This window comes from Pezoporus occidentalis, unplaced genomic scaffold, assembly GCF_034315485.1.
Source record: "Pezoporus occidentalis ecotype Australia unplaced genomic scaffold, CSIRO_AGI_Poc_V1 ctg3, whole genome shotgun sequence".
Lineage (NCBI taxonomy): Eukaryota > Metazoa > Chordata > Aves > Psittaciformes > Psittacidae > Pezoporus > Pezoporus occidentalis.
Genome location: NW_026914940.1, coordinates 20,988,954 through 21,015,160, shown reverse-complemented (window position 1 = coordinate 21,015,160; position 26,207 = coordinate 20,988,954). Strand labels below are relative to the sequence as shown.

The 26,207-nt window shown below is 36.7% G+C and overlaps 1 protein-coding gene across 8 annotated transcripts in view; it reads left to right on the top strand.

Annotated features, from left to right (window-relative positions):
- The window catches only part of VPS13B (vacuolar protein sorting 13 homolog B), a 439,567-nt gene that overhangs the window by 178,437 nt on the left and 234,923 nt on the right, over positions 1-26,207 (top strand). For 7 of the 8 annotated variants that reach the window (XM_062627313.1, XM_062627315.1, XM_062627312.1 and 4 more), the window contains 2 exons: positions 15,010-15,119; positions 22,548-22,695. In XM_062627313.1, coding sequence (XP_062483297.1) covers positions 15,010-15,119; positions 22,548-22,695 — 258 coding nt within the window. The remainder of the gene's footprint in view (positions 1-15,009; positions 15,120-22,547; positions 22,696-26,207) is intronic. The other variant, XM_062627314.1, reaches the window with a different exon arrangement.

The window sequence follows — 26,207 nt, the reverse complement described above, 5'->3', positions numbered from 1 at the left end:
TTTGTAACATTACTCTCAGAAGACACTGTAAAAACGTGAAAGCTGGTTTCACTTAAAAATCAGTTTTTCAAGACAACATATTTAAAAACTCCCACTGTGGCCTAAATGTATGACAGCAGCTTTCTGCACTTCTACTGGTTAAGAGATGCAGTTTTGTAATTTGCCTTACCTTGGATTTTCCAGTGCCTGTGCCGGAGAAGTGTATGTGCTTTTTAAAAATAACTATAATAAATATTTTTTTTTGGTAAATAATAGCCAACTGGACAGTGTTGTTAATTTTAGTGAAGAGAACCAGTTACTCAACCCCAAAAGTGAAAGTAAAATTCCTGCTCTCAGTTTTACCAAGAAGTGATTTTAAACATTGACCATTTTGAATATATTAATCAAAATATATATATAATCAATTAAATTTTACCTTGTTTCAAAGTTTTTAAAAAGTTCAGCGGTGATAGGTTAAAAAGCAGGTTTGAAAACAGGTATATTTACATAATAGTATAACTAACTGTTTAATACATATTTAGGATAGTTAACCTAGTACAGATTTCTTATAATTCATAAATGTTAGTTCTGAGATTTAACAAGCCTTTCACAAATAAGTTCTTGATTAGATCCCCATGAGTAAGAAGATACTGATCGTAAATCTTGACACCATTCAAGAATGTGTATTTCAGTCTAAAAGAAAATGAGTTTACTATATGAGGTATTTCAGTTCCTTGGATGCATCATGTTTAGCTCTTCTGAATTTTTAGAATAATTTAACAGCTGATGTTACCTGTACTTCAGAAATGTACAGATATGCTGGCATTGAGAAGAATAACATAATTGTGCATCAACTAAATGATATAATAATTTGAAACAACTAGTTAATATTAAATAACAATCTCCCTGATCACTGCAGGTAGAAAGGGACTGCACAGCCTTTGGCTTTGTTTGTAGTTTTGTGCATTAATTTCTCATGTGAAAAGATTTACTTTTTACAGTTAGCTTTTCTGCTGCATTGGAGGCTCACAGCTTTGTTTCAGGCAGAAAAATAAAATAACTTTTATAATCTAGTTTGGCAATTTCGATATCTTTAAGGATATTATGATTGCTGTTTTTCTTTTTTTTTTAAATAATATTCTATGAAATTTATACTGTCCTGCATTGTGAATATTTAAACGTTAACCTTTAATTTAATCCTTTGGTTTTATGTCCTCTATGTGACCTGTAAAGACATGCTTTTATATTTGTCTGTTGGTGATCATGGTAACATTCATTATAATATTGAGTAAAGTTATTTCAATAATTCTAAATTTGTGTTAAATTTAGCTGTGAACATTTATCTCTATGAATTGAGAGATTATTTAAGTTTTTAAAAATACTGTAAAAATATTAAAAATGGCCCAGAGTAATAAAGGCAGTATGGTCAACAATCTCCTCCAGTATTTCTCATGTTGGTGCTTTTTGTTAGATCCTTTATTTTCTGTCATTTTTAACATTATTTGCTGCATCTCTTTAAAAGAACTGTGACAGGCTTTCCCTTGCCCAGCTAAGATCTTTAATCTCTATCTGTAACATTCACAGTGACCATCACCATTGTCTATAGAGTCTGAATTACTGTACATTTCTAGCAGCATAAATGCTGGTTTAGGAAGGTACCAGATAATTAGAGGACATGTCATATCAATTCCTCTTTCTAACCAGTATATATGAAGCTATTCTAGAAGGGGATAAAATTGCTACTAGTAAAGGTGCAATTTTACAGTTCATACAGAGATGACTAAATCTGTGATTAATAAACTAGTTGTTTATTCTAGGGTTTGTGTTTATTTACAAGAAGATTATACAAAGGAAAGCTATTTATTCTGCTGAGCTTGCTAGCATCCCAGATGAAAGTTAGACAAGTAACAAGCAAAACTGCAGGCAAGGAATCCGGATTGCACTATAAACATTCAATATGCTGATGTGTGAATTCAATCTATATTTTAGGCAGTTTCACAATATGAAGCAGCAGGGCAGTTCTCCTGGGTATTTATGCTGTGTAGGAATGTTTCAGTTAATAGTACACTGTATATATATTGATAAAAGTTCTCAAATATGTAATGTAGTTAGTTTAAAATCGTCTTTCTAGAATCTCTTGAAACTACAGCATGTTCCCAAGACTTTCTGAAGCTGGCACCCCTCTTCTAGGTGTGAATAGTTATTACAGCATTTGAGATGTCAGTCCATGCCTTTTTGTGTTTTGGTACAACCATGTCAGTACATGTGGGGATTCTTATCTGTTCTCCCACCTTTCTTACATCCTCAACATAAAAAGGACATGGAACTGTTGGAACAAGTCCAGAGAAGGGCCATGAGGATGATCAGGGGACTGGAGCACCTCCCATATGAATACAGGCTGAGGAAGTTGGGGCTGTTCAGCCTGGAGAAGAGAAGGCTGCATGGAGACCTCATAGCAGCCTTCCAGTATCTGAAGGGGGCCTATAGGGATGCTGGGGAGGGACTCTTCATTAGGGACTGTAGTGGTAGGACAAGGGGTAACGGGTTAAAACTTAAACAGGGGAAGTTTAGATTGGATATAAGGAGGAAGTTCTTTACTGTGAGGGTGGTGAGGCACTGGAATTGGTTGCCCAGGAAAGTTGTGAATGCTCCATCCCTGGCAGTGTTCAAGACCAGGTTGGACAAGGCCTTGGGTGATATGGTTTAGTGTGCAGTGTCCCTGCCCATGGCAGGGGGCTTGGAACTAGATGATCTTAAGGTCCTTTCCAACCCTGACTATTCTATGATTCTATGTAGGTTTTATAAGCTGAGGGAGGATTTTGGTTTTGCATGACAGGTGTATGTGCATCAAAATGGTACTCTAAAGTTCAAAATCAAATTATCTTTAATAGACTTGTGCAATTTCCTTCAAATTTGGAGTTAATATGTTACTAAGTTTTCCTCTAACATGTTATTTTCCTTTTTTGTGGAATTGAGCACACATTCAATGAAATGGACTTTTTATTCACAAATGCAAGCTCCTTTTGGAATTACTGCCTATGCAGTCAGCAGCTGCAAAAAGGACCAGGATTGACTGTCATTAGAAAACATGCCATTTTTATCTTCATACTGTCTAAAAATTGTGTTTGCTTCCTACTAAGTAACCAAGGACTACAAATTCCATATTTTTGTAAGTTTTTTCTTTGAAGAAAACATTTGTTTTCAGCTGGAGTCCTGTATATCAAGCTTCCGTTAGAGAGCATGTATTAAAAAAAATAAATAATTAATGTTAGAACTGCCTGTGTAACTTTACCTGTCTTGTAGTGTCACAACTTTGACAGTGTAATATACTGCGGCTATTTTTGTTCTGGCTCATTGTTTGGCAACTCATTGGTGTACTATTTATTTCAGTCTTAAATCCTTGGTGTAGAGCATGGAATCTTCTTAAGCAATATAAAGGAATATATGAATTAGGATTTTCTATTTAGAAAAGACATGTTTTTCCATACTTTCCCTGCTACAGGAAAGAATAACCTTATGTAGAATGTGTACTGTAAAGCTTGCTTGCCTTCCTAAATAATTTTCTGATTCCCCAGCCTCTGTGCCTATGGGTGTATTCATTTAATTGAACACATAAAAAATTACGTGAAATCTTCTGTGTCTTCCCTGTTGCCTCTGAGAGGCTGTTATGTTCAAGAGAAAAGGAAGCAGAAATCACAGCTGTATATTACTCAGCTTATTTTTAAGAGAAGGTACACAAGACATCTACTGCTGAAAAGAATTCCGTTTTATAACTTGAAGTGCAAGACCAGTTGGTATCCATAGTCACAACACTACAAATCTTCAACTGCTGAAGAAGGAATGAAAATAGCTCCCTCGGTGCCTTGTTGCCATAGGGGAAGAATCCTGTTGCAGTTCCCAGAGGAGTACTGCTGTAAGAAATTGCAAAATAGCATTTTGGCAGATGATAGTGAGGTGTTTATAAATACAGAAGCTGAACTTTATTAAGAAACTCTTGGCAGTGTTCAAAGCAGCATTTCCTGGTTTTAGTTTAGAACCCATATTATGAAAGCAACAAACTGGAGATACATAAAATCACTTAGAAGGAGATATATTGAGGCATTGCTTGTTGTAACTGTATCATTAGTTCACAATCTTCCTATAATGTTGTATCACAATAGAAGAAATGGTGTGATGGCACTCTACCAATCTGGGCATAGAGAAAAGGAGGATGCAGTCCTGGTATCAGTGTGCTTACACTGTGATGCCTCATAGAAATTATGTGTTTTAAACTGTATATAGTAAAGCTTCACTCTGCTGTGTTCATAGTAGAAATATTGAGCTTATTGTCATTCTGATAGCTTAGTTAAGGTTAGTACATTTGGATCGTGACTGATACATTGAGAGATGATGACATGTGGTCCTCTCTTTCCTGCTGGGACAAGAATGAAATCAAGTATTCCAGCAAAGATTTGTTTCCCATGATTTCAGAGCCTTGGAGCAGACCTCAGCTGTTTTCTGCTTTTTTTTTAAGCTGTATGGGATATTGATAATTCTAATGTTATATTCCTGGCTGTGTTTCTGGGCTGAGAATTTACCCAATAGAGATGTCTTTGTTAGTAAGTCAGGGGGAAGCCTGACCTTTAAAGATACAGGTAAATCTGTGTTTCTTTCCTGATGTCCTCCTGCTGTATCTTGATTTTACAAGGTACAGTACTAAACTTCACAAGTTTAAGAATGGTTCTATCTGACTCATCTATGATCTTCAACCTGCTGTTATGCAAGCTTTCAGCTGGAGCATTCAGGCTGTCTTTTACATCTTGAAGCTTAATCATTTGTCCATAAGGATGCTTTAATTTCAGTCTGCTGTCTGGCTGGTGCAGAATTGTTTGATTCTTATTGTTGGTACCGTCCTGTTGTTGTGGAAGAATAAAAAGGTCATTTAATAAAACAGGCAGTTTGAGGCTTTCCCTTCCCCCCCCAAAAAAAAGGTTTCCTGATGTCCAGTATTCCCTCAAAGAGGGTTGAGAATACCTATGAGCGGCTAGTTGGTTTTGGACAAAGCTCCTTCATAAGCAACTGCAGGATTTAATTCAGCAATCACACTGCCAAACATTATTTCCCTCACTTGCTTGCAAGAGGTCTTTGTCCACTGAAATGTGTTTCTCAGTGGCTTGTGTCTCCATGGCCCTTTGCCCTTCAGCAGAAGCTCTCTGTGCGGAAGTTTCTGTGTGGAATTTTGAGGTATTTTTAATCAAACTGTGCTGCAGCGTTGCCTACAGTGATTGAAACTCATTTGTTGCATATCTGAAAACTCTGGTATTTTCATCAGTTAATGGTTGTATAAGCAGTATGTAAAGTACAGCTATTGGTGGTACTTAGACATCTGTATACATACTTAACAACAATGCGATCATAAAACTCTGCAAATAATACTGTATTTGGAAAAGAGGTTCTGCTGTTGCAGTTAGTCTAAGGCCCTGAGGTCCACGTCCAGGTGGTTTGGACCTGGAGTTGTTCAAAACCCATTTGCTTTGGAGTTCACTATAGTAAATAGGCCATCATTTAAAACTGAAGAAAATTACTTAACCAGTAAGTGAAATTCAAGAAACATGTGCGTATACATTTTTATTTCTGTGCTGTCTGCTCTGGGATTTGGAGAATGTATAATGCTTTTGGCATGGAACATAGAATGAATCAGGGAGTATAAATACTGAATGAATGGTGTTGTGAAACAGAAGTTTCCAAGTTTGAATGCTCAAAACTGATCATTTTGGCTGACTGGGGCTACATGCAGTGTTCTCAGTACACAATGGATTTATGCAGTGGTGTAAATGATATTTTCTGTGTTATTGCCTGTTCCTTCCTTTCTACTGGATATTAACACTTTTCTAGAATAAACAGAAATCTTGTTTTCTGAATCACACCACTCAGCTAAGTTATGATTTTACATGTAAAATTAAGATATGAGGCAGCAATATCAGTAGGAAAAGTATGCTTATCTGTATTGAATCAGGTGGGATACTTTGGGAGTACTTTGGTCATCCCTGTTCTTGGTTACTCTGGAGAGTTCAGCAGAGTTGGTCGCTGCATTAATCTCCTGGAATGTCTTGGACAGCACTGGTCCCTGCAGGGCTCTGCCTTCTTCCATAGTGAAAATTACAGTGTTTTCCTATCACTGTTGCTTTTCTGCTATATCATTTATCCACTCTCACATTATTTTTCTATTTAACTTCCTCTCTTATACCTTACAGGTAGCATAGTTTCTTTAAAAGCCTTTGATAAAACACTTTGTGGAATTTGTGTTGGGAATTCCAGTAGATTATGTAACTGAATCTGCTTTCATAGAACCATAGAATAGTTAGGGTTGGAAAGGATCTTAAGATTAACTAGTTCCAACCCACCTGCCATGGGCAGGGACACCTTGCACTGAACAATGTCACACAAGACTCCATCTAACCTGGCCTTGAACTCAGCCAGAAATACTGCCAGTCCTTATGCTGTTGATTCCTTAGGAAAACATGGGGTTTCAGCCGTAATAATTCTTATTTTATAATTAAATCCGTTCACATTTTTCTTGCAGAATAGAATATGATCCAAAAGTAGTACTAGACTCCTGACATCAAGTGAAAAAAGGATTTGCTGCCTGACTCCTCTCATTTCTAATCCCAGTCCTTTAAATGTAGTAATTAGCAAAATTCTTGCTTAACAAAAAATATCCACATAGAATTTTTGTTTCTAGTCTGTTTACAGTAGTTCATCAGAAATCCGTTCTGTGGAATTACTGCATTTTACAACTGAGATTAAAATTCATTGTACTCTGAAAAATATCCGCCACTGCCTTTAAAATAGAATCGAGATCTCAGCCAAGTAGAGCAATCAGAAAATTAGGAAAATTACCTCATAGTTTCTGCAGAGCACCAAACAACTTTTTACTTTAATGGAATGTACAGTCTCCTCTGGATCTGCAAGGATGAGTAACTGCAAGTTGTACTGGTTCCATACAGAAATATTTGAGTTCTTTTGTTGCAGAGCTAAATGAGATAAAACTCTTAAATCTTTGCTAACATTTTGAAACCTTGTCAGGTATGATCGAGTGGTTCATGGCATTAGAGGTCTAAGCAATCTTTGTCATACGTGTAATTGTGGTGGTATCTGATATAAAGGCAGAGCCGATGGTAGCCTCAGAGCTCTTCTGTATGTGAGAAGGCTCTGTGGCGATGCTAGCAGAGCAGGTCTTATCCATGGAGTTTTACAATAAACACAGTCTAAGGACTTAGAGTCAGATTGATGATCATATTTATAACATCAAATGCTAGATAGATTTCTAGTGGGACTTTTGGTGACAAAAAGACAAGGAGCCAGACTTCAGTAGATATGTTTGTAAACTGAAGTGGTTAGTTGTAAGCCCGGCAGGGTTTCTGAATGCCTCTAGTAACAGCCTCTGCTTGGAGTCAGTTTGGGCCACCCTTCATTTCCTGAGTGGAAATGCAACTTTCTGGGCAACAGGAAAGTTGTATTTCTCCTATTTTTTAAAATGAATGAAACAAACCTTGTGTTCTTAACTTCATGTCATCTGAAATGTTTGCATCATTTTATTCACTCACTGACAGTATGGTTTTGAAGTCATAATATACACTTGCTTTCTGTCTGCGTAGTCCTTTCTGTCAGTTAAATTTAGAGCTCCTTATTCTTCTTAGGGACTGTAGTGATAAGACGAGGAGTAACTGGTTAAAACTTAAACAGGGGAAGTTTAGATTGGATATAAGGAGGAAATTCTTTCCTGTTAGGGTGGTGAGGCACTGGAATGGGTTGCCCAGGGAGGTTGTGAATGCTCCATCCCTGGCAGTGTTCAAGACCAGGTTGGACGAGGCCTTGGGTGAGATGGTTTAGTGTGAGGTGTCCCTGCCCATGGCAGGGGGGTTGGAACTTGGCTCAAATGAATTTTGGAAAACAAAGCAGCCTTTCAAGATTTCCTCCTTCCTCCTTCCCCTCCCACCCCCCAAAATACCCAAACCAACCAACAAACATCCATATACCAAACCAGTTAAATATGAGTAGCTAACATTTTTGTGAAAATTTGCATCTCAGCATGTCAGAAAGTTTTTCCTCAGTGAGAAAGAAACAATAATAAATGGACTCAGTTCCATTCTTAACATCAAAGGGCAGAGATGACATGAAATAATGGGGGGTTGTTACCCACACCTTGGCTTGATAGACCTTGCTTCAGATTGATTGGCAGAAATGTAGCTCCTTGTACTTCAGATAACTGATGTCTCTCATACAGCCCAGAGTGATCAGCAGTTTTGTGGTTTGCCTTGTGTTATGTCTGACTATAATTTTATGTTATAATTCCATAATTCAGCATTTGTGAGTATTTGGGTATGTGTTTTGATGGAACTAGGTTCTTTTCTTTAACCTTAAGGATGGCTTATCAGAACATTCATTTGAAATTAGCCCATGTAATTTAGAGTTATGATTGACACAAGTCACACACCAACTTTTGTTTTGATTTTTTTCTACTAGTTACAGTAGGTATGTAGCTGTGTCACATAGCATCTGAATTCTGTCCCAGGGTCTTGCTGTCCTGCTGTGTGATGAAATAACTTCTCTGCCTCACTTTCTCTATTTTTTATATAAAAATAATAATGCCGTCCTCTTTTGTCTCAGCACTTACTGCTTTTTGCTATAAATCTAAGTAGGAGAATTACAAGGTCACAGCAGCAGTAGAAGTACATTCTTACTGAATGTTTCCAAAGATCAAAAGCTCTTTATTTATATACTTCATATGGAATAGTGTTAAAACATTTTGAGGTGTGTATTCCTGAGCAAACAACTGTTGTGTAAAGGAGTTGTGTTTGACGTTACAGACCAAAGCGCCTTAGTTTATGGGAAAATGTTACCCCACTACTTCTGTTTTAATGAATTATTCTACTATCGGTCTAAGCAACTAAATTAATTGATCTTAGACTTATTTTAAGCATTTGGTGAACATAAAACTTCATCAAAGTACAGTAGACTTGGAGGTTTTTCTCTGAGGTAAAATTGGGATAGCACTTACGTAAAAGGCCATCTGTAATCATTCAAGTCAACCTTGAATAGGGAGACATGCAGACGTATATTTCAGTTGTTAGACAAAATTTATTAACCTATTGTAGCTGGTATAATGTAAGACTAATTTTTCACAGTCACATAAACTTTGATGTAGCTTGAAATATCTGTTTCCCTTGTCTGACTTGGCAATTCAGGATGAAATGCAGGACTCCATGTCTTAGATAAGGTGTTTTTTTTTGCAAGACGTAATATTGTCTTGTCATTAATATTCCAAAGTGGACAGAAAGGTTGCTTAATTTAGTGACTTAATTTTTTTAGTTACTTAATTTTCATGTTGTATAGCTGCAATCTCTCACTCTTACTTCAGCTCTCATTCTTCAGCTTGGGATGTGACTGAGAATGGCTGTGGTGCCATAGGGTAGCTAGTTGATAAAGCCTGTTTGCAATGTGGGTAAGCGAGGCATTTGGGCAGTAAGGTGAGTAGTGAAGGGCACTCTTTTCCCCTTAGTTGACTCCCAGGCTAAAATTAAACCGTTAGATGTTTCCACATTTGATGATTTACAATGCATCTGTTCCAAGTCAGCTAGCAGAAAAAGCTAATTGCCTATATACTTTTATAAAAAAGAACTCTTCACTTGACTGTAATATGCAGAGATCTGCATTTTTATAGTATGCCTTAGTGGAAATGCCCTTCACCACAGTAAGATAATGTGTAAAAAGATTATTTCTTCTTTTTCTTAGCCTTTAAAATAATTGGATACTAAATTAATAATGCTAATGGTACTAATTAATGATGATCAAACTGTGTAAGCACCTGCTTATTCATGTGTCCTGAGACCTCTAGGAGTCATAAGCTCAATGCTAAAATAATTCCTGGTGCAGTTTATGTAGCAAGATGGTAATGTTTTCTTTAGTTACTTAGTTACTAAAAATAAACAGAGCTTGTCACAATTAGTTTTTATTGTAGGTCATTCCCTTTGTTCATATTTGTGATCCTTCCCCAACAGAAAGTATACATTAACTGTAACTTAAACTTCTGTTTCCTGCAGAGGGTTTTCTGTTCATTTTATAGAGGAATATCAAATATGTGTTACTGAAAGTTTTTACTGCATGTAGCAATATGGATGTGTTTGGATACTGCACACACACAGACCAGAGAAAGAATTATCTGGGGGTGATCAATAATTGCTTCAGCGAGAAAATGCATTTTATGCGGTGCAAATTTATGCAGTTTACATTATATAAATACATTGCACAAATAGTAAGGCTGCTTCTCAATGTCTAGTGCGTCATAGTATGTTACTGTTGTATGCTGAGTTTCAGTAAGTAAATTTATGACTGAACTATTAACGTCTGTGCTTCCTAGTAAATGTTTTTCACTAAACTCCTGTTATATTTGAAGCCTTTTCTCATTCTTTTATGACCACTGAGCATCCCTCAGGACCACTCTGCTGCTTGGTTCTGCCCCATTTCACCTGTCCACGACAGATGCCTTTACCTCTAGCTTCTTTTTCTCTGCAGCTGTATCCACCAGGTGTTTTCTTCCACCCCACCAGAAGTGTACCATATTCCCTTTTTTTCTCCAAATTATTATATGCTTGAATTTCACTTTGGAGGAGAGGGTAGGGCTAGAGCCCCAGGCTAGTGAACCTTCTCCTCCCTGTTCCTCCAGCAGCCTTTGCTCAGCACAAGGTGGGAAGAGGTGGTGGCAGAGCCAGCTTAAGTGCAGGAGGCCCCACGTTCTCCTCTGGAGCGCCCCCCGCCTCAGTCCCTTGGGAAGACCAGTGCTGTTGCTGCAGCTGTTACCATCCAAAGAAGCTTGTCAGGAAGCTCGTCTGCAGGATGGGAGTGCCAAGCGCAGCTGTGCTCTGCTGCCTCCTCTTCATCTTCTACTGCCCGCCTGCAGCATTCCCTTGGTTCATACCTTCAGGAGGGAGCTGAAACATAGGAAAGAAGTTATTTGCCCAAACTGTGCCTCACAAACGACACCATGACATTTGAGAAAATTGTCAAATGTTCAATGATTACGTGGTGTCGGGTTCAATTCTTATTTTTTTTAAATAATTTACTAGATAGATGTAATAGATAACTGGCAAGAGCTGGGATCTGGAAAGGAAACCTCATATGGTGTGGGACTAAGGTCTGTTGTTTTCTGAAATGTAAATTTAATTAAAAGGAGAAAATGGGAGGGGAGAAAACACCACAATCTTAATGAAAGCCAGGAAACTTGAGCATTGCATTTTGACAGAGATAAAATAGCAATTGATTTTTTTTCTTAGACGTGTAAGGAGTCTGCTGACAGCTTACAGCTTGGTCCTCACATGAGTGAGATCTTCCTTGAAATCTGGGGGGAATTCTTACTTCTTGGCAACAAAACACGAGTTTAAGACTTTTTTGGGGGGGAATGAGAAACTTTTCTTTGACCACTAGTTATTTATTTTGAAGAAAGCTGTTACACAGAAAACAACTTCACATAGGTGGTGGTGATTGGACTGCTCTTAGAATGTAGTGGCTGAGTAGTAAATATGGCAGTAAATTTCAGTAATTCAATGTGACAGAAGTGGCTTGGTAGGAGGCCAGAGTTACCTGATAGTCAAATTGAATGACAGATAATGTAATTTCTTATCTGACTACTTGTACTGGGTTTTTCATTTTTTTCCTTCCAGGTGCAATCTGTCAGGGACAAAAGAGAACTGAAAAAATAAACCATTTTGCCCTCTGTTATACCTTACTTCAGAGTTTTATGGGACTGTGTTAGTGTGACTTCATTGAAGTGAAAAGATAGTTTCAGTTCAAAGAAGAACTTAATTGTATTCAACCTTTTAGTTTCAGTTTGCTTTTTTTGCAGTAAACAAGAAACTGTACCAAGTAACTAGCATCATGTGCTGCAGTAACACTGTTTTTTTTTTTCTTTTCAGGAGTCTGTTATAAATGTGGGATTTTTTGTTGACTTTACTTGTAGACTGACTTTATTCCTCACTCTTTGGGAGGTCTCTGACTCCCACTTGTCATATCACATACACATTAAACCTTTCATTATGTATTGCTGACAACAGGCGGTATCTCTTAAAGATGCAGGATTCTCTTATTTTGGCATCCAAATATCTTATAAAAGCTAATGGTTGCAGCATATACTTTATGCTGTTACCTTCTGCTTCCTTTTTTTGGTCTCTTCCAGATCTTGCCTCAAGGCATATTTACTGCTCTTCTTAATTGCATGTTACCCTTTTACTGTATACTTGACATTGCCTTTGCTTTAAACTGCAGATTTATTTCTAAGGTTTATTACTGACATTTAAAACCATCAGCTTACAGACACTAGTTTGTGTATAGGAGTTCCTCACAGTGTGTGTTCCAACTCCAAGCCTGTGCAAGGCAGATCATTTGTCTTTGTGTATTTCATGACTGCCGTTTTCCCATTGTTCTTGTCTGGCTTCGCATGCGTCATCCCAGGCTGGTGGCTCTTCTGCCATTTGGAGTTCAGCTGGTTTTAAAATTTTGTTATATACAATAAACTCATGACTTTTTGTTTTTCCACTTCCAGTTTTGATGATGTGTTACTTGTTTTGAGCTGTGTATTTTTTCTGATTTTTTTTTTTTTTTGAAAGTACATTATGTGACAAACTTCCTGAATTTATTTGAAATTATCATCAAGTTCAGATTGCTGAATAATTATATTGCATACTATAGGGCAAATATAATACAAATCGCTTTGAGAACTATGATTCTTTGAATTCTAGAACTACTCTAACTGTCTAGAACTTGGAGCTGGGACCATTCAGTAACCAGGATTTATCATAGTTAGGGTTGGAAAGGACCTTAAGATCATCAAATTCCAACCCCCCTGCCATGGGCAGGGACACCTCCCACTAAACCATGCCACCCAAGGCTTCATCCAACCTGGCCTTGAATACCACGAGGGATGGAGCATTCACAGCCTCCCTGGGCAACCCATTCCAGTGCCTCACCACCCTTACAGTAAAGAACTTCTTGCTTATATCCAATCCAAACTTCCCCTATTTAAGTTTTAACCCATTACCCCTTGTCCTGTCACTACAGTCCCTAATGAAGAGTCCCTCTCCACTTCTGGGTTTGAGTTTATTTTGTTATTTATTTCATTATTTAATTTATTTTTTTGGTGTAGAATTGCAAAGCTTATGTGAAAAGGTAAAAAACCCGATTACTATTTACCACACTTTTTCAATGTATGTGGTTCCCTTTGTATTGTATAAGTGATGCCTTTGTTAATCCATTTGCTTTTGAATTTTACAGCTCTGCAATTACATTCTGCTGCAATAGAATCATAGAATCATAGAATGGTTATGGTTGGAAAGCACCTTTAGATCATTTAGTTCCAACCCCCCTGCCATGGGCAGGGACACCTCACACTAAACCATCTCACCCAAGGCTTCATCCAACCTGGTCTTGAACACTGCCAGGGATGGAGCATTCACAACCTCGCTGAGCAACCCCTTCCAGTGCCTCACCACCCTAACAGGAAAGAATTTCTTCCTTATATCCAGTCTAAACTTCCCCTGTTTTAAGTTTTAACCTGTTACCCCTTGTCCTGTCACTACAGTCCCTAATGAAGAGTCCCTCCCCAGCATCCCTATAGGCCCCCTTCAGATACTGGAAGGCTGCTGTGAGGTCACCACACAGCTTCTCTTCTCCAGGCTGAACAGCCCCAACTTTCTCAGCCTGTCTTCATGCGGAAGGTGCTCCAGTCCCCTGATCATCCTCGTGGCCCTTCTCTGGACTTGTTTCAACAGTTCCATGTCCTTTTTATGTTGAGGACACCAGAACTGCACACAATACTCCAGGTGAGGTCTCACAAGAGCAGAGTAGAGGGGCAGGATCACCTCCTTTGACCTGCTGGTCACGCTCCTTTTGATGCAGCCCAGGATACGGTTGGCTTTCTGGGCTGCAAGCGCACACTGAAGCTGGCTCATGTTCATTTTCTCATCAACCAACACCCCCAAGTCCTTCTCCGCAGGGCTGCTCTGAATCTCTTCTCTTCCCAACCTGTAGCTGTGCCTGGGATTGCTCCAACCCAGGTGTAGGACCTTGCACTTGGCATGATTATAGATAGATACTATACCTGTACTATTAAAAGAAAAGCCTCACTAGTACATCATCAGATTTTTAATGCAGCTTTAATGGAAATAGTACTTCACAAATTTGGTTTTGGTGTCCTTGTCTTGAAGTATATGCTAAGATTTCTGGATACTGAGTTTTTCTTCTATTTTGAGCCTTAAGATATAGTAGCCTTATCTTCTAATCCTAGGACTTCAAAAGTGAATATAAAGAAAATTACATACATTTGAAAAGTTAGGATAAAATCCTAAGAACTCACAATACCAAGAATTGCCAACGTTGCAGAGTTCAAAAATTTTCCTTATTTTGCCTAACTAGTCCACTAAAGAATATTCGTGGCCACATTTACATGGAAAACTTTTATCCCGAGCAGCTTTAAGCAGAACTCTAACCTAAAGTTGACCAATCTTTCTTAAAAGAACCCACTGTGCTTGACCAAGTTTTTCTGTATTGAGGTTGGGGGAGTCATGCATTATGTTTTTCTGTTTCTTTCAAGGGTCTTATTACTGGCTCATTTCTTGAATAATGTTATTTTTGGCTGAGAATCTGAGGCAAGGTGTTGTGTGTATTGAATTACACATACAACTTTGTGAAAACAAGTATTTTTCTTGGCAAAAATTGTAATAAGCAAAATCAAAAAGTAATTCCCTGCTTTTTTCTTTCCGTTTTTTTTTTTTTTTTATATGTGTGTCCCTAACTGGTAGTGCTGGCAAGTTTCTCACTTTCATGAAGTTACTGAAGGTTATGTTTTAATTGCTGTTCTTGATTGGAATTTAAATTACATTCATAAGTCCAATCCAAACAGAAGTCTGCAGCAAGGATGATTTGTGTGTGAGAAAAATGAACACATACATGGAGATTCTTTAGGAGATTACGTTTTCTTTTCTTTTCTGTGGTTTATAGGTGCAGTGCTCTTGTCCAGTATACAAGGATTAGCAATTAACATCGATCCAGTCTTGCATACTTGGCTTACCTACCAACCTCAGAAACGAGCTGGTAGACACATTCAGCAGGTACGTATTTTTGGAATGGGGAGAGAGGAAACTTTCCTTTATGCCAGTAGTGCATTCTTACTGCATATATTTTTTTTCTGTCACCCTGTTCTTGGTAGTTTGCTGCCTATACTGTTGATCTTATTTCAAATTATTAAAAATGCTAGCTTTTGTGTAGTAAAATCTTCATTTCACATTGCTTTAATTTATAATGTTTAATTAGAAGAATAGAGAATTCTTTTTGGTGAACACTGCTTAGGATCCATATTTTGCAACTATTTTTAACTACTAAGACCTCATAAGCCTCCTGTGTCTGGAGAATAAATCATATTTAACTGCTTGGGATGGTATTTTTAATAATTGCATAGTTTTTTATAAAATCATTACTCTTCTTAAAACCCGTTTTAAGAGAAGAGGACTCATACATTTCCTAACTTGACATAAGTAAATACTGGAACAGATTCTGTATATGATGTTAAAAGCATGTATTTGCATGTGAAGTGCTCAGAAAAAAAAATACAAGAAGTTAAGGCTGTGGGTCTGCATGGCACAAGGATTTCTTTGATGTGTTCTTGACCTTAATTTTCATGCCTCATACTCCTTACCTGGAAAGAGCACAGGCTTTGCCTGATTTTAAACTTACTTTTAACTGTTGTTTGACAAACCAGTAGAATATTCTAAAACTGAAATTTGTCATAATTGAGCCTAATGTTCTGTCTCAGTTACAAGTGGTCTATTATTAGGTGGCCCATATAAGAACCTTTTGATATTTCTCTCATAAATATAGAACACTATGCACATCAGGGTAGTTTCATACAGGGCCCTTGAAGTGGGAGGATTAACACATCTATAAACATTTCTGTTTCTTGTGAGTGAATGACCTTGGCAGGTAGTTATTGTCAAACATTGAGTCCCATTAAGCTCATTCTGCACCAGCACCATCTGAGCAATTCAATGTGTGAATTGTTGCTTTATCATTTTAATAACTTTACACTGGTTTTAATTTGTTAAGTTATTTTTCATTCCTGCATCGTTACTGGAGCAGTGCAACATTTCCTGGTGTACCTCTTTTTTAAAACAGACCATTTATTTACTTTTGCAGTGCTGTTATGTATACATCTAAAATATAATTGAGCCTGACTATTTCAAACATTCATATAAAAGTCTTAACATTAATATATATAATCATTTGTTCCTCAATATTTTCTCTTTTGGTTGTGCTTGTATACTGTGTGACAACAAAAGTTCAGTGACTACCTTAGAAACTTACCTGTCCATGGTTTTGATCACGAGTGGCAAATTGTTACCCAAATTTTGATTAAGCAGTTATTTTGTAATTTCTGTCATTATCTTATTTGGCCTTTTAAATTTGTGATCTATTGCAATTAAAATTACTGTATCACATTTCTAAAGTTATTAGCATTTGGAGTTGTGTAGTCATTTGAAATTATTTTCATGTCTGCTTAACAGAATTTTTTGCTCTGTCATTTTGAGTAAGTCAAAATTGAGAGTTTTATCTGAACATAGAGAAAAATCTTTCAGTACATTTGGATGTGTATACACATTCTGTCAAGTAATAACACTGAGTTCAGTAAGTTAAATCAAATTATTCATTTATCTGAGACCACAGCTATAGCCATATAAACTTCTGATTGCATACAGGGTAGGCTGGGATTGTTTAGCTCCCCACAGGGACAGGTATGCATTTACATACCAGAACTTCTTCAGATTTGTTTGCCTAGGGGATTCTCAGCTTTGTAGTTCCAGTTTGGTAGTATGTGCATTTTATATCTTTACTGCAACATTTACTATGTGTAATACAAGTGTGGTGGCATGGTTTTGTATGAAAGCATGAAAAGTTAGAAATACCAGAATGTACTTAACTCCGTAAGCTGAAGTAGGAGAGGATAGAAGCATAGAAGTAAATGTATTTTTACAAAAACCATGGATTTTCAATTATTTTTCCATAAAGCTGTACTGTGTTACCTTCTGTGTGATGAAGCCACCAAGAAATGTAAATTCTGTTTGGCCTGAGATTTTATTCAGCTGGAACAGAACAGTGAATGTCTGCTGTGTTGGAGTGTGGGGGCACATGCAGCTCAGCGAGGAAAACCCCTTTTCATTTATTACTGTTAGACTATTGCTAATCCTACCTCTGCTTGCACCTTGGTTCCCAGCAGCTCAGAATTGTACATCTAGTGTAATTGCTGGGGCCATTGTATTACATGGTTCATACAGTTACTTCTTTGCACTTTCTCCCCTCCTTTACCCAGTGTGTCTGTTTTGTACAATTAGATTAGAAATGTTTTAACCATGTTTATGTAGTATACAGTATGCTGTATCTTGTGCCCTGATATATTCTTAGATGGTGTCTGCAAAGTGAGATGAATGATAAATGAGGATTATAAAAGTCTGACTGAAGGTAAATGGCAAAAGGAAAGAGAAGCTATTTAAATGATAAGTTTGGCACAGCAATCAGTGAACTAGTCTTTAAGGCTTCAGCATTATTTTCTTAAATGCAACAGAATATTTGGTGCCAGATGCTTTCAGCAAATGGCATTGCTACTGCTGAACCCAGGACAGCAGCGTATTACGTTTTTGTCACAAAGCGACAATGCATGCCAAAGTGTGACTGCTGTTGCATATTTGAATAATGACCACTGTGGTTGCTGTTATGGCTATATGGTCAGTGCTCTAGGATAAATAGGTGTAAACAGAACTTGGTTTTCTTTATCCATTCTCAATTTCAACATTCATCTGCAAGTTTACCATTCTCCCCTTTGAAGTACAGAAACAATGAGAATGTTCCAGTCAAAGTCCATGAGGCACTTTCAGAGTTTGAACTAATGGGCATGTTGCTTTTGAATTTCTGTCATGGCTACTGGAAATATGTGGTGTAATTCTTCAGTTGCTTTCTTGAAATGAAAGCATTGTGCAAAATAAGCCACTTCTATATCTATAGTCTTGTCCATTATTGCCTCTTACCTAATTGGTGGTGTTGGACATAGGTCAGTATAATGCCATTGCTGAGGAGCGTAAGTGGATATTAATCATGAGTAGTCACACTTCTTATAAGATTCAGTTTGGCAGCAATGAAACAACAAACCCACACAAGCACAGACCTTTTGTCATTTCATCATAAAATATTATAATTTTATCGTTTAGGACAGGCTTTGATAAAACAAGCATTTTTACATGATAAACATAATTCTATTGATCTGCAAAGATTTCTCAAACTATAGTAGATTTTGATTTCTGATATTTCTTGCAGGCCAAAAGCACTGTGTTTATCCCTATCAGGATCTGTCACTCTTACCCCTAGGAAAGCAATCAAGTTTCTGAAGGGTGTGCGAATAGAGTTACTGCTTACTTAAGGAGCTAAAACTACATGGGACTTGAACCTTATATCTTCTACTTTCAGAGGCCCCTTGAAACTGCAGACAGAGAGCAATTGGTGAAAATGTGGGGATTCTTGGCTAACATCAGTTCATCACATAAGTCTGGAAAAATTACAGCTAATCAATGATTGGTCTTTTTTATCAGCAGAGCAGTTTTCCAAGCATACCTGAAATTCCTACCTGAAGCACTCACTTGAATTAGCAAGATCGTCTGCCAGGAAAGATGGTGCTTTTGTGAACCCCAGGGGTTAAGCATGCCTCATCTTTTTAATTAGGAATTAATTTAATCTTAATTCATGTAATTTTATTAATTAATTTAATTTTAATTGTAAACCAGGCCTATTGCCTAATTTTTTTTGAGCTTTCTGAAGCAATTTAGGTGCGTGCTTATATTGCTTATCTCAGAAATCAAAACAATGAAATGTAACTCTGTAGTCAAGCAGCGATTATGATTTCATGATATTAGAACTTGTTGCAAGGCAGGTAGGGTAGATCCTCCTGATTGTTGGAGCTCATTCTGGCACAGCTTGGACAGTCTTGCAGCATACATGAATATTCTTCTCTGAGGCAGGTAGTGTGATTGCATGACAGTGATCTTGCATTTCTTGAGTGGAACTGCCATCTGTCCCTATTCCAAAAATTTCATTAATTTTATTTCCTGCTTGCTGCTTGCAAGTTACTGCACATGTAGACATCAATCCTTGTGCACTCAGTATCCACTGTATGGGATAGCAGGCTTTGGTGCCATTTTAGTGATGGCAACCCATGTCCGAGCTGGTGCTTCTGAATTCAGCATTTCACAAGCCAGTGCTTCTTTTTTTTTATTTTTTTTTATTGTTTTTCCCCCTTTACTGATAACATGTAAGTTCTTATCTTGGAATATTCTTTTGCTTTGTTTGGTTTGTTATCAGGGATGTGACAGTCCAGGCATCCCTCAAATGAAAGTTACTCATCTACTCAGTTGGTCAAGTTTTCTTTAGAACGCATTTCTCATGTTCCCAGATCTGCCTGAATCCTCTATAGCCTCACAGTTGTGGGAGGTTACAATTCAGAAATAAAATATTTAATTACTGAAAATCCCAAGTAAAGTAAAATATTAATTTATTCTACCTGGGGCAAATTTCCACTAGCCCTCTTTACAGGATATTTTAGTTAGTTGGCATATCTCCACATACATCAGGAAATACCTGGGGCTTGGTATTGTTGGCAGGTTGGGTTTTAGCTGTTACTGTCTGTGCCTTTTGCTGATTTTAGATCTTTATAATTTCCAAAATCATGTTGACTGCACAGTATGAAGTAAAATAAAAATATAATATGTACCTGTTGATCCATTTACCTGCATGAATAGCATATATGTATGCGTGGTTTGTGTACACATCCTTAACATGGTGTGTAATGTGTTAGATTATTTCTGTCAATAAACTTTAAGTTAGGAAAAGGATAGCTTTCCTGTAGATTTAGCACCTGCTTAAAAAGTTAATTGTAATAATTGTACTGGAAAAGTAGTAAATTTTCTTGGTTTGAGTAGCATGTATTACTACTAATCTAGTACCCAGTGTATAATAGGCACAAAATATTATTTCATTGATAAAACTGTGGTCAGTATTCTAGAAAAGAATCTGATTTGACTTTGTGTCAACAAAACAATCTCATATAAATGTTGCCATAGTTCCTTAACTTTATGTAATGATTGTCATATGCTCTATAACACTACCTATTAGTAACCATAAAGTTTACATCCTGAGTAGGTGTATTAAACTTAAAATACTACATATTACTTTATAGCTATCTATTTGGATTCTTGTGATGAATGCTTATGATAGCACTTGCCTGCAATGTTTCCTTTCCCATCAGATTCATCTTTTCGTACAGCTGTGGGGCTCTTGTCATCTGCTATTTCCCAAGCCACAATTTCCTCATTGGTTTGTGGCTAAAACCCAAATCTTGATGATCCTTTTCCATCTAGTTCAGTGTTGATCTTTCATCTTCTGCATTCTTTTAACCAGAAATCTTATGCCAAAAACCTGACAAGATTGTACTGGGCGTCATCAACAGCAACATCAGGCTTGATTTCAGTGAGCAAAGATGAAACAGCTGTTTCATTGTCCAGATCAGCACTCAAGCACTCAAGATTTGGTCATAATTTTTTCCAGCTTTGTCTGGCTGTGATAGCCTTGATGTTTTTCAGTATATGACTAGTGGTGTAACTTACTATATTTTGCTGATCCATTTCTTCAGGGGTTCAGGAATAGATACTGCTGCTTCAGACAGTATTTCCAACCTATTATCTTTAGTACTGTCTTGCACTGTCTGTGTTTGTTCTTCAGAAACTCTTGCTTCACTTTGGCAAGTCAGTGTTCTTTCAGTGTTATGTCCAGAATTGCCAAATTATGGCTCAACAGTTGCTGTCACGGCAAAGCTGCAGATGGCTTTGCCTTATGCCAGGTTGTATCAGATGAACTGCTGCATTTTGAACATAACTGATGAAAAATGCCTGATGAAAGTTTATAAAACTTCAGCTTCTCTCTCTGTATGCACATGGGAAGTATTTCTGTGGTGTAAAGCTCGTCTTTTCAAAGCTGATGGTTTTTTGTTGTTGTAATAGCTAGAGGACACCAAAGTGGCATGTTACTGTATAGTCCAGAATGACTTTTTAGTGCTTTTGGAGACAAAGCTCATGACTGTACATTCAGAGGGAGGAGGAGAGATGAGAACTCTGTTTGTCATTGACATTAGTATTTTCCTATTAACTTTGCATACCACTGTATATATAAGTTGATTGTTTTCACTGGAGTGGGATTAAATAGTTAATTGTCTTTCTTATTTTAATTTACTTTTATAGTGGAAAACGGTTAAGGCGTTTGGAAGTCATGCTCCTCCAATTAAATGCTTTTTCTGTTTGTTTTGGGGTTTGTATATGTGTGCACGTGTTGCACACTGCTTGATTCAGTGATCTGTTTTCTATTGGAGAAAATTTACAAGCACATTGCCCGCCTCACACGAATTTGTTTCCCACAGAGATTCCTACTGCAACGTGTGAGGTTTCTCGTTACCCTGCTATATGGATTACATTTTCGCTTCAATACCAGCAAAATTAAATTACACAAAATTGATTAAGATGCTTGTAAGCCTAATGTCTGATCTTTAGGAAAAAACTTTTGTCATCTTTAAATGATAACCCTCTGCAAAATCAATGGTAGAAATATTCTGCTTTTTGTCAACCATGATACATCTACATTTTATATAGCAGCTAATGCTATAGCAGAATATTAACAGCCAACTGTTACTGAGGATCCAGTTTTTTGAATTATTTTGTCTTTTCTAGCTTATGTTAATAAAAAAAGTAACAGCGAAGCCAGTAGACCCTATTAATTTGTGAACCTCCAGTTCCAGAACCCATGTGCATTAAGGCATGTCACTGTTTCCTAATCTTAAAATAAGGATGTGGTGTTTCAATCTGGATTTCAGTTCCTTCAGTTTTGTTTAACACTGTCATATTTTGAATATTTTGTAATTTGTTGATGTGCTGGAAAGACAAAACAATTCAAAATTGGCAGTGGTCAGAACTGAATTTTATATTTGAAATGTCAGGAGGAAATACAATAACGTATAAATACCTATGCATCTTTTTCAAAGTTTAATGACGGTTGGTACATTTCTTTTCAAAACTTTAATATCTTCATATCTGGCTACAATTTTCCAGTTCCCATTAAACATTTAGATAATGATTTTGCTTTGGTGATCATCCAGGTTTATTCACATGCATTTGATTGGTTAACAAGGATGATATTTTAAGTAAATAAAAGATGTTTCACTTTTTTGTTGTTGTTATCATGGAGCTTTCTTCAGCTTAACAGGACTGAAATGATTACAAGTTCAAGTCTGACTGTAGTGTTTGATAATTTGTTTTCACAGTATATGTGCTCCAATCATTGTTTTAAGTTGTCTTCTATACATTTCAAAATATGTAGTTTAAGTTACGCTTCTGACAGTGTCTTGAGTACTAACGTGTTTTGGTTTAGAGTGGTTCACAAGGCATTTCTTTTTCTAGCAGTCTGTAGGAACTGTTCCGCTGGGTGTGTCAGCAACTCGAAAAAAAGAGGATGAAGCATCAGTTGGAAGTGCACCTTTGGCAAGGCAGCAGTCAAATCAAGCCTCTGAGTATGCCAGCAGTCCTGTCAAAACAAAAACAGTAACCGGTATGATCACTTCATTCAAACTAGCCTTTCTGCTATTGCAACCTCCTTGAATTACATGTGTCTGCAATTGAAGAGCATCAGCTGTGCAAATGCTGTGGGACAACTTTCAGTTTTAAAGAAATATTCTCCCAGAAAATTTATTTTTTTAACATAAAAAATAGTCAAACTTGCATTTTGAAATATATGTTTTTCTTCTCATTGTCATTTAGGTGCCATCTCTTTGAGTCCCTAATAGTTTCAGGTAGCATGTTTTCAGAAATGAGATAAAGGAGGTACACTTCAAATGGAATATCTGCTATTTGCCTTGATACTAATATTTTAGTCCATAATTTTATCAGGCTTTATACACTGTGATTAATCTCTTTGATTTCAGTCAGTCTGTTCCCACTGCTGAAAGTATGTATAGAAGTTAAGATTTATGCAGAAATGGTTAAAAATCACTGTTTTCAAAATCACTTTCCCATAGAAAATGGATTTGTTGGCACTTTTGTTTCTGGAATTCAAGCAGTTACTGCATTTAAGAGTATTTTCTGGCCCCTTAAGAGTGCTGAAGTTAAACTTTATCGCTAATCAAGATGATAAAGCTTTCTGGGATTTTCTAGGCTATTTACTCATATTGTACTGTCTGCAAGTAGTAAAGTAGGAGATCGTCCAAAAAAAGTGACTATCCAGCTGAGACTTTTAGTAATCCTTCTGAAATACACTGAACAAATGATCTTTTCCTTTGCATTGATGTTTATTTCCAGATAACCATGAAGTATTTCAAGATGTTGTCTGCTGAAGCTAAGATTACAGTCTTGTCTGTTAGTGGTAGGGTAATTTGTTATTTGGAGATTAAAAAGGACTAAACCCAGAAAATCTGTTTGCTTAGTATTATGTGGGTTGCCATGTTATCACTGGTAGTAAAAGAATAGTTTCATTTTGGAGGCCTCTTTGTATGTCATTTGTGAATATCCTTTATTTTTACAATTTAGCCTTTCATTTTTACCATTTTTTTGTGGATTTCTTTTATTTTTGCCTGCAATGAAATGGGTATACTAAGTATATTCTTTTTTATCTATATTTATCTCTTTTGCTATATCAACATCATAACTATTAGCATGATATCATAAATACGACTTGTTTGTTCTTGCCTTTAATTCTACCTGTGCTGATTAACAAAGCACAGAAGTATAATTCACTAGAGAACCTTAAAATGTTGAATATTCGACATTCAGACCCACCTATTTGCCTGAACAGCTGTTAGATTAGTTTATATAAATGACCAATTTATAAAATGATGCATTTAGTTTGCAGAAGTACCTTTGGACTTGATTTTTGAAATTAGCATCCCAGTCTTACACCTGCTCAGCTTGGTAGCCAGTTTAGATCTTCAGCCTTTGTTATTCTTCACCTTGAATATTGGCTTTTCTGCAGTAACAAACACTAAAAAAAAATGTTACTGTTCAAAATCTAGAAATTTCATAAATGTCAGTTTTGCTTTTGTTTTGGGTTTTGTGTGTGAGAGCAGAAATGCTAAAACCAAATGATAAATTATAACTAACATCCCAGAAGCAAAGGAAGGATTTTTTGTGCATCACAACTTCTCCCACTTTTTAATTTAAAGTCAATATCAAGATGTGTTATCAGTTACTTAGTACAGCACACGTTAATGCAAAAATGAAAACTTCTTAGGTTTCATTTATGTTAGCTACCTGTTAGCAACCATTTACCTTACTCATTTGGTTTCACAAATATGTTTAGCCTAAATCCTGGAGGGTTTTGTCCTTAAGTAGATACTTGGCTTCACTATGAAACAATTTTGTGGCATGAAGTTTGATACTAATAAATGAAAGGTGGTAATACTAATTCTCTCTTTGATTACAAAAGCAACAGTTGAAGTGGTTAGAAAAGGTTGGAAGGATGCAAGTGGGAAAGGCAAGAGTTCATTCTCAGAGAAGTTTCAGTGCATCCTTTATTTCACAATTCATTTCTTTACAGGAATATAATGTGCTGGAATATGATGAATGACTGACTAGCTTATTAAACTTAAAATAGGGTGCCTGTCATTCTTCTCCTTTCTGATTTTTCTGGGTCCATCACTCCCACTGTTTTGCACTTTATTTCATATCTTTTAATTTCACCTACTTTTTGCCTGAGTTTTCTTTCATTATTTGTTTAATCTTTTTAAATCAGCAATACCAGCAATTATAGGTCTAGAATGTATGATGCTACCTATGCTACAAAAGCATTGCAGGTGAAAGGAGCAATGATTCTTGTCAGCCTTGTATTTCTTCATCATCAAGGCTCTAGCTGCATATGCCTTAAATTGTCAGAGAGCTAAGGTTCCTACATTAGTAGCAAGCACACATATGCATAGTCTTTTCAAACTGAGATTGTATCTCAAAATCATGCTGTTCAGGTGGTGATTTTGAATTTATCCTTTTCAAAGTCTAGCATGATCTCAGCAGTCCTTCCCCTGAGAACTGCTAAAAAAAACCCCTATGTATTAGCTGAAAGCAGTTTGTAATCACAGCTGTAAAATGATTTAAAACATTGATCTTGAGTTCAGTTTATTAGTTAATGGCTGTTGAGACCTTGCCAAAAATGAAGCATGGGAAAAGAGCAAAACTACTATTTATATGGTATCTGTGAAAATCCAAGGTTTCTGTTCTTAAGTCTAAACCTGTAGTTATTTATAAATCCCCTTAACCACAGAGGCTTCAAAACCAGAGTACAATATTAGAATATATGGTTTAAATTTTGTGTGATGCAGCTGTTATCAAGCAAGGTGATAAATTTTTTTTCCTTTTTTTTTTCCAAAAAGGAGTATTTACCTCAATTCTTCCATGCACTCACTTCTCCTCCCCCCCCTTCTCAGCAATTCAGCAGCTCCCTGTTAGTTGAGTGAAAAGGGATTTGCAGACCCGTAGCTTTACACAGGTGTGGCTCTTACGTCCAGATAGTGGCAAAGTGATTGCTATATATGTGTATTAATATGCTATATGTGTATATATATATAGCGTATATAGCATACCTACACAGGAAGATATTAGGGGCTGCAGTAGATGGTTAGCGCAATCTTTGAAAGCTGCCCTTTGCACTCTATTAAATAATGATTAAACCCAGTGTCTGTTTTCACACATTCAAGGTGGGTGCTCATAAATTGCTAAAGTGACTTGTAGATTTCATTCACATTAAGCCATTAAATTATTATAATTATTTTAATTTTAACATTTACCATGCTTCAAGATTAAACTGATTTTTTGGGGCGATGTTAGTGTCTTCTAGAGAGGTCTTTATGTAGCCATTACACTGAAATTTGATTTCACCAACATCTACCAGGACACCCAACGTTTAAGCAGTGCTTGAAAGTGCGTGCTTTATGTCCTAGACACAAATTTGATACAGTCTTGTGAGGTGTAACCCAGTGACTATGGCATGTAATTTTTCAGTAGCAGTAGAAAAGTAGCCTTGCACATGCACTTTAGTATGAGGAATGCTTTTAATGAAATAAACTACTTTAGAGTATC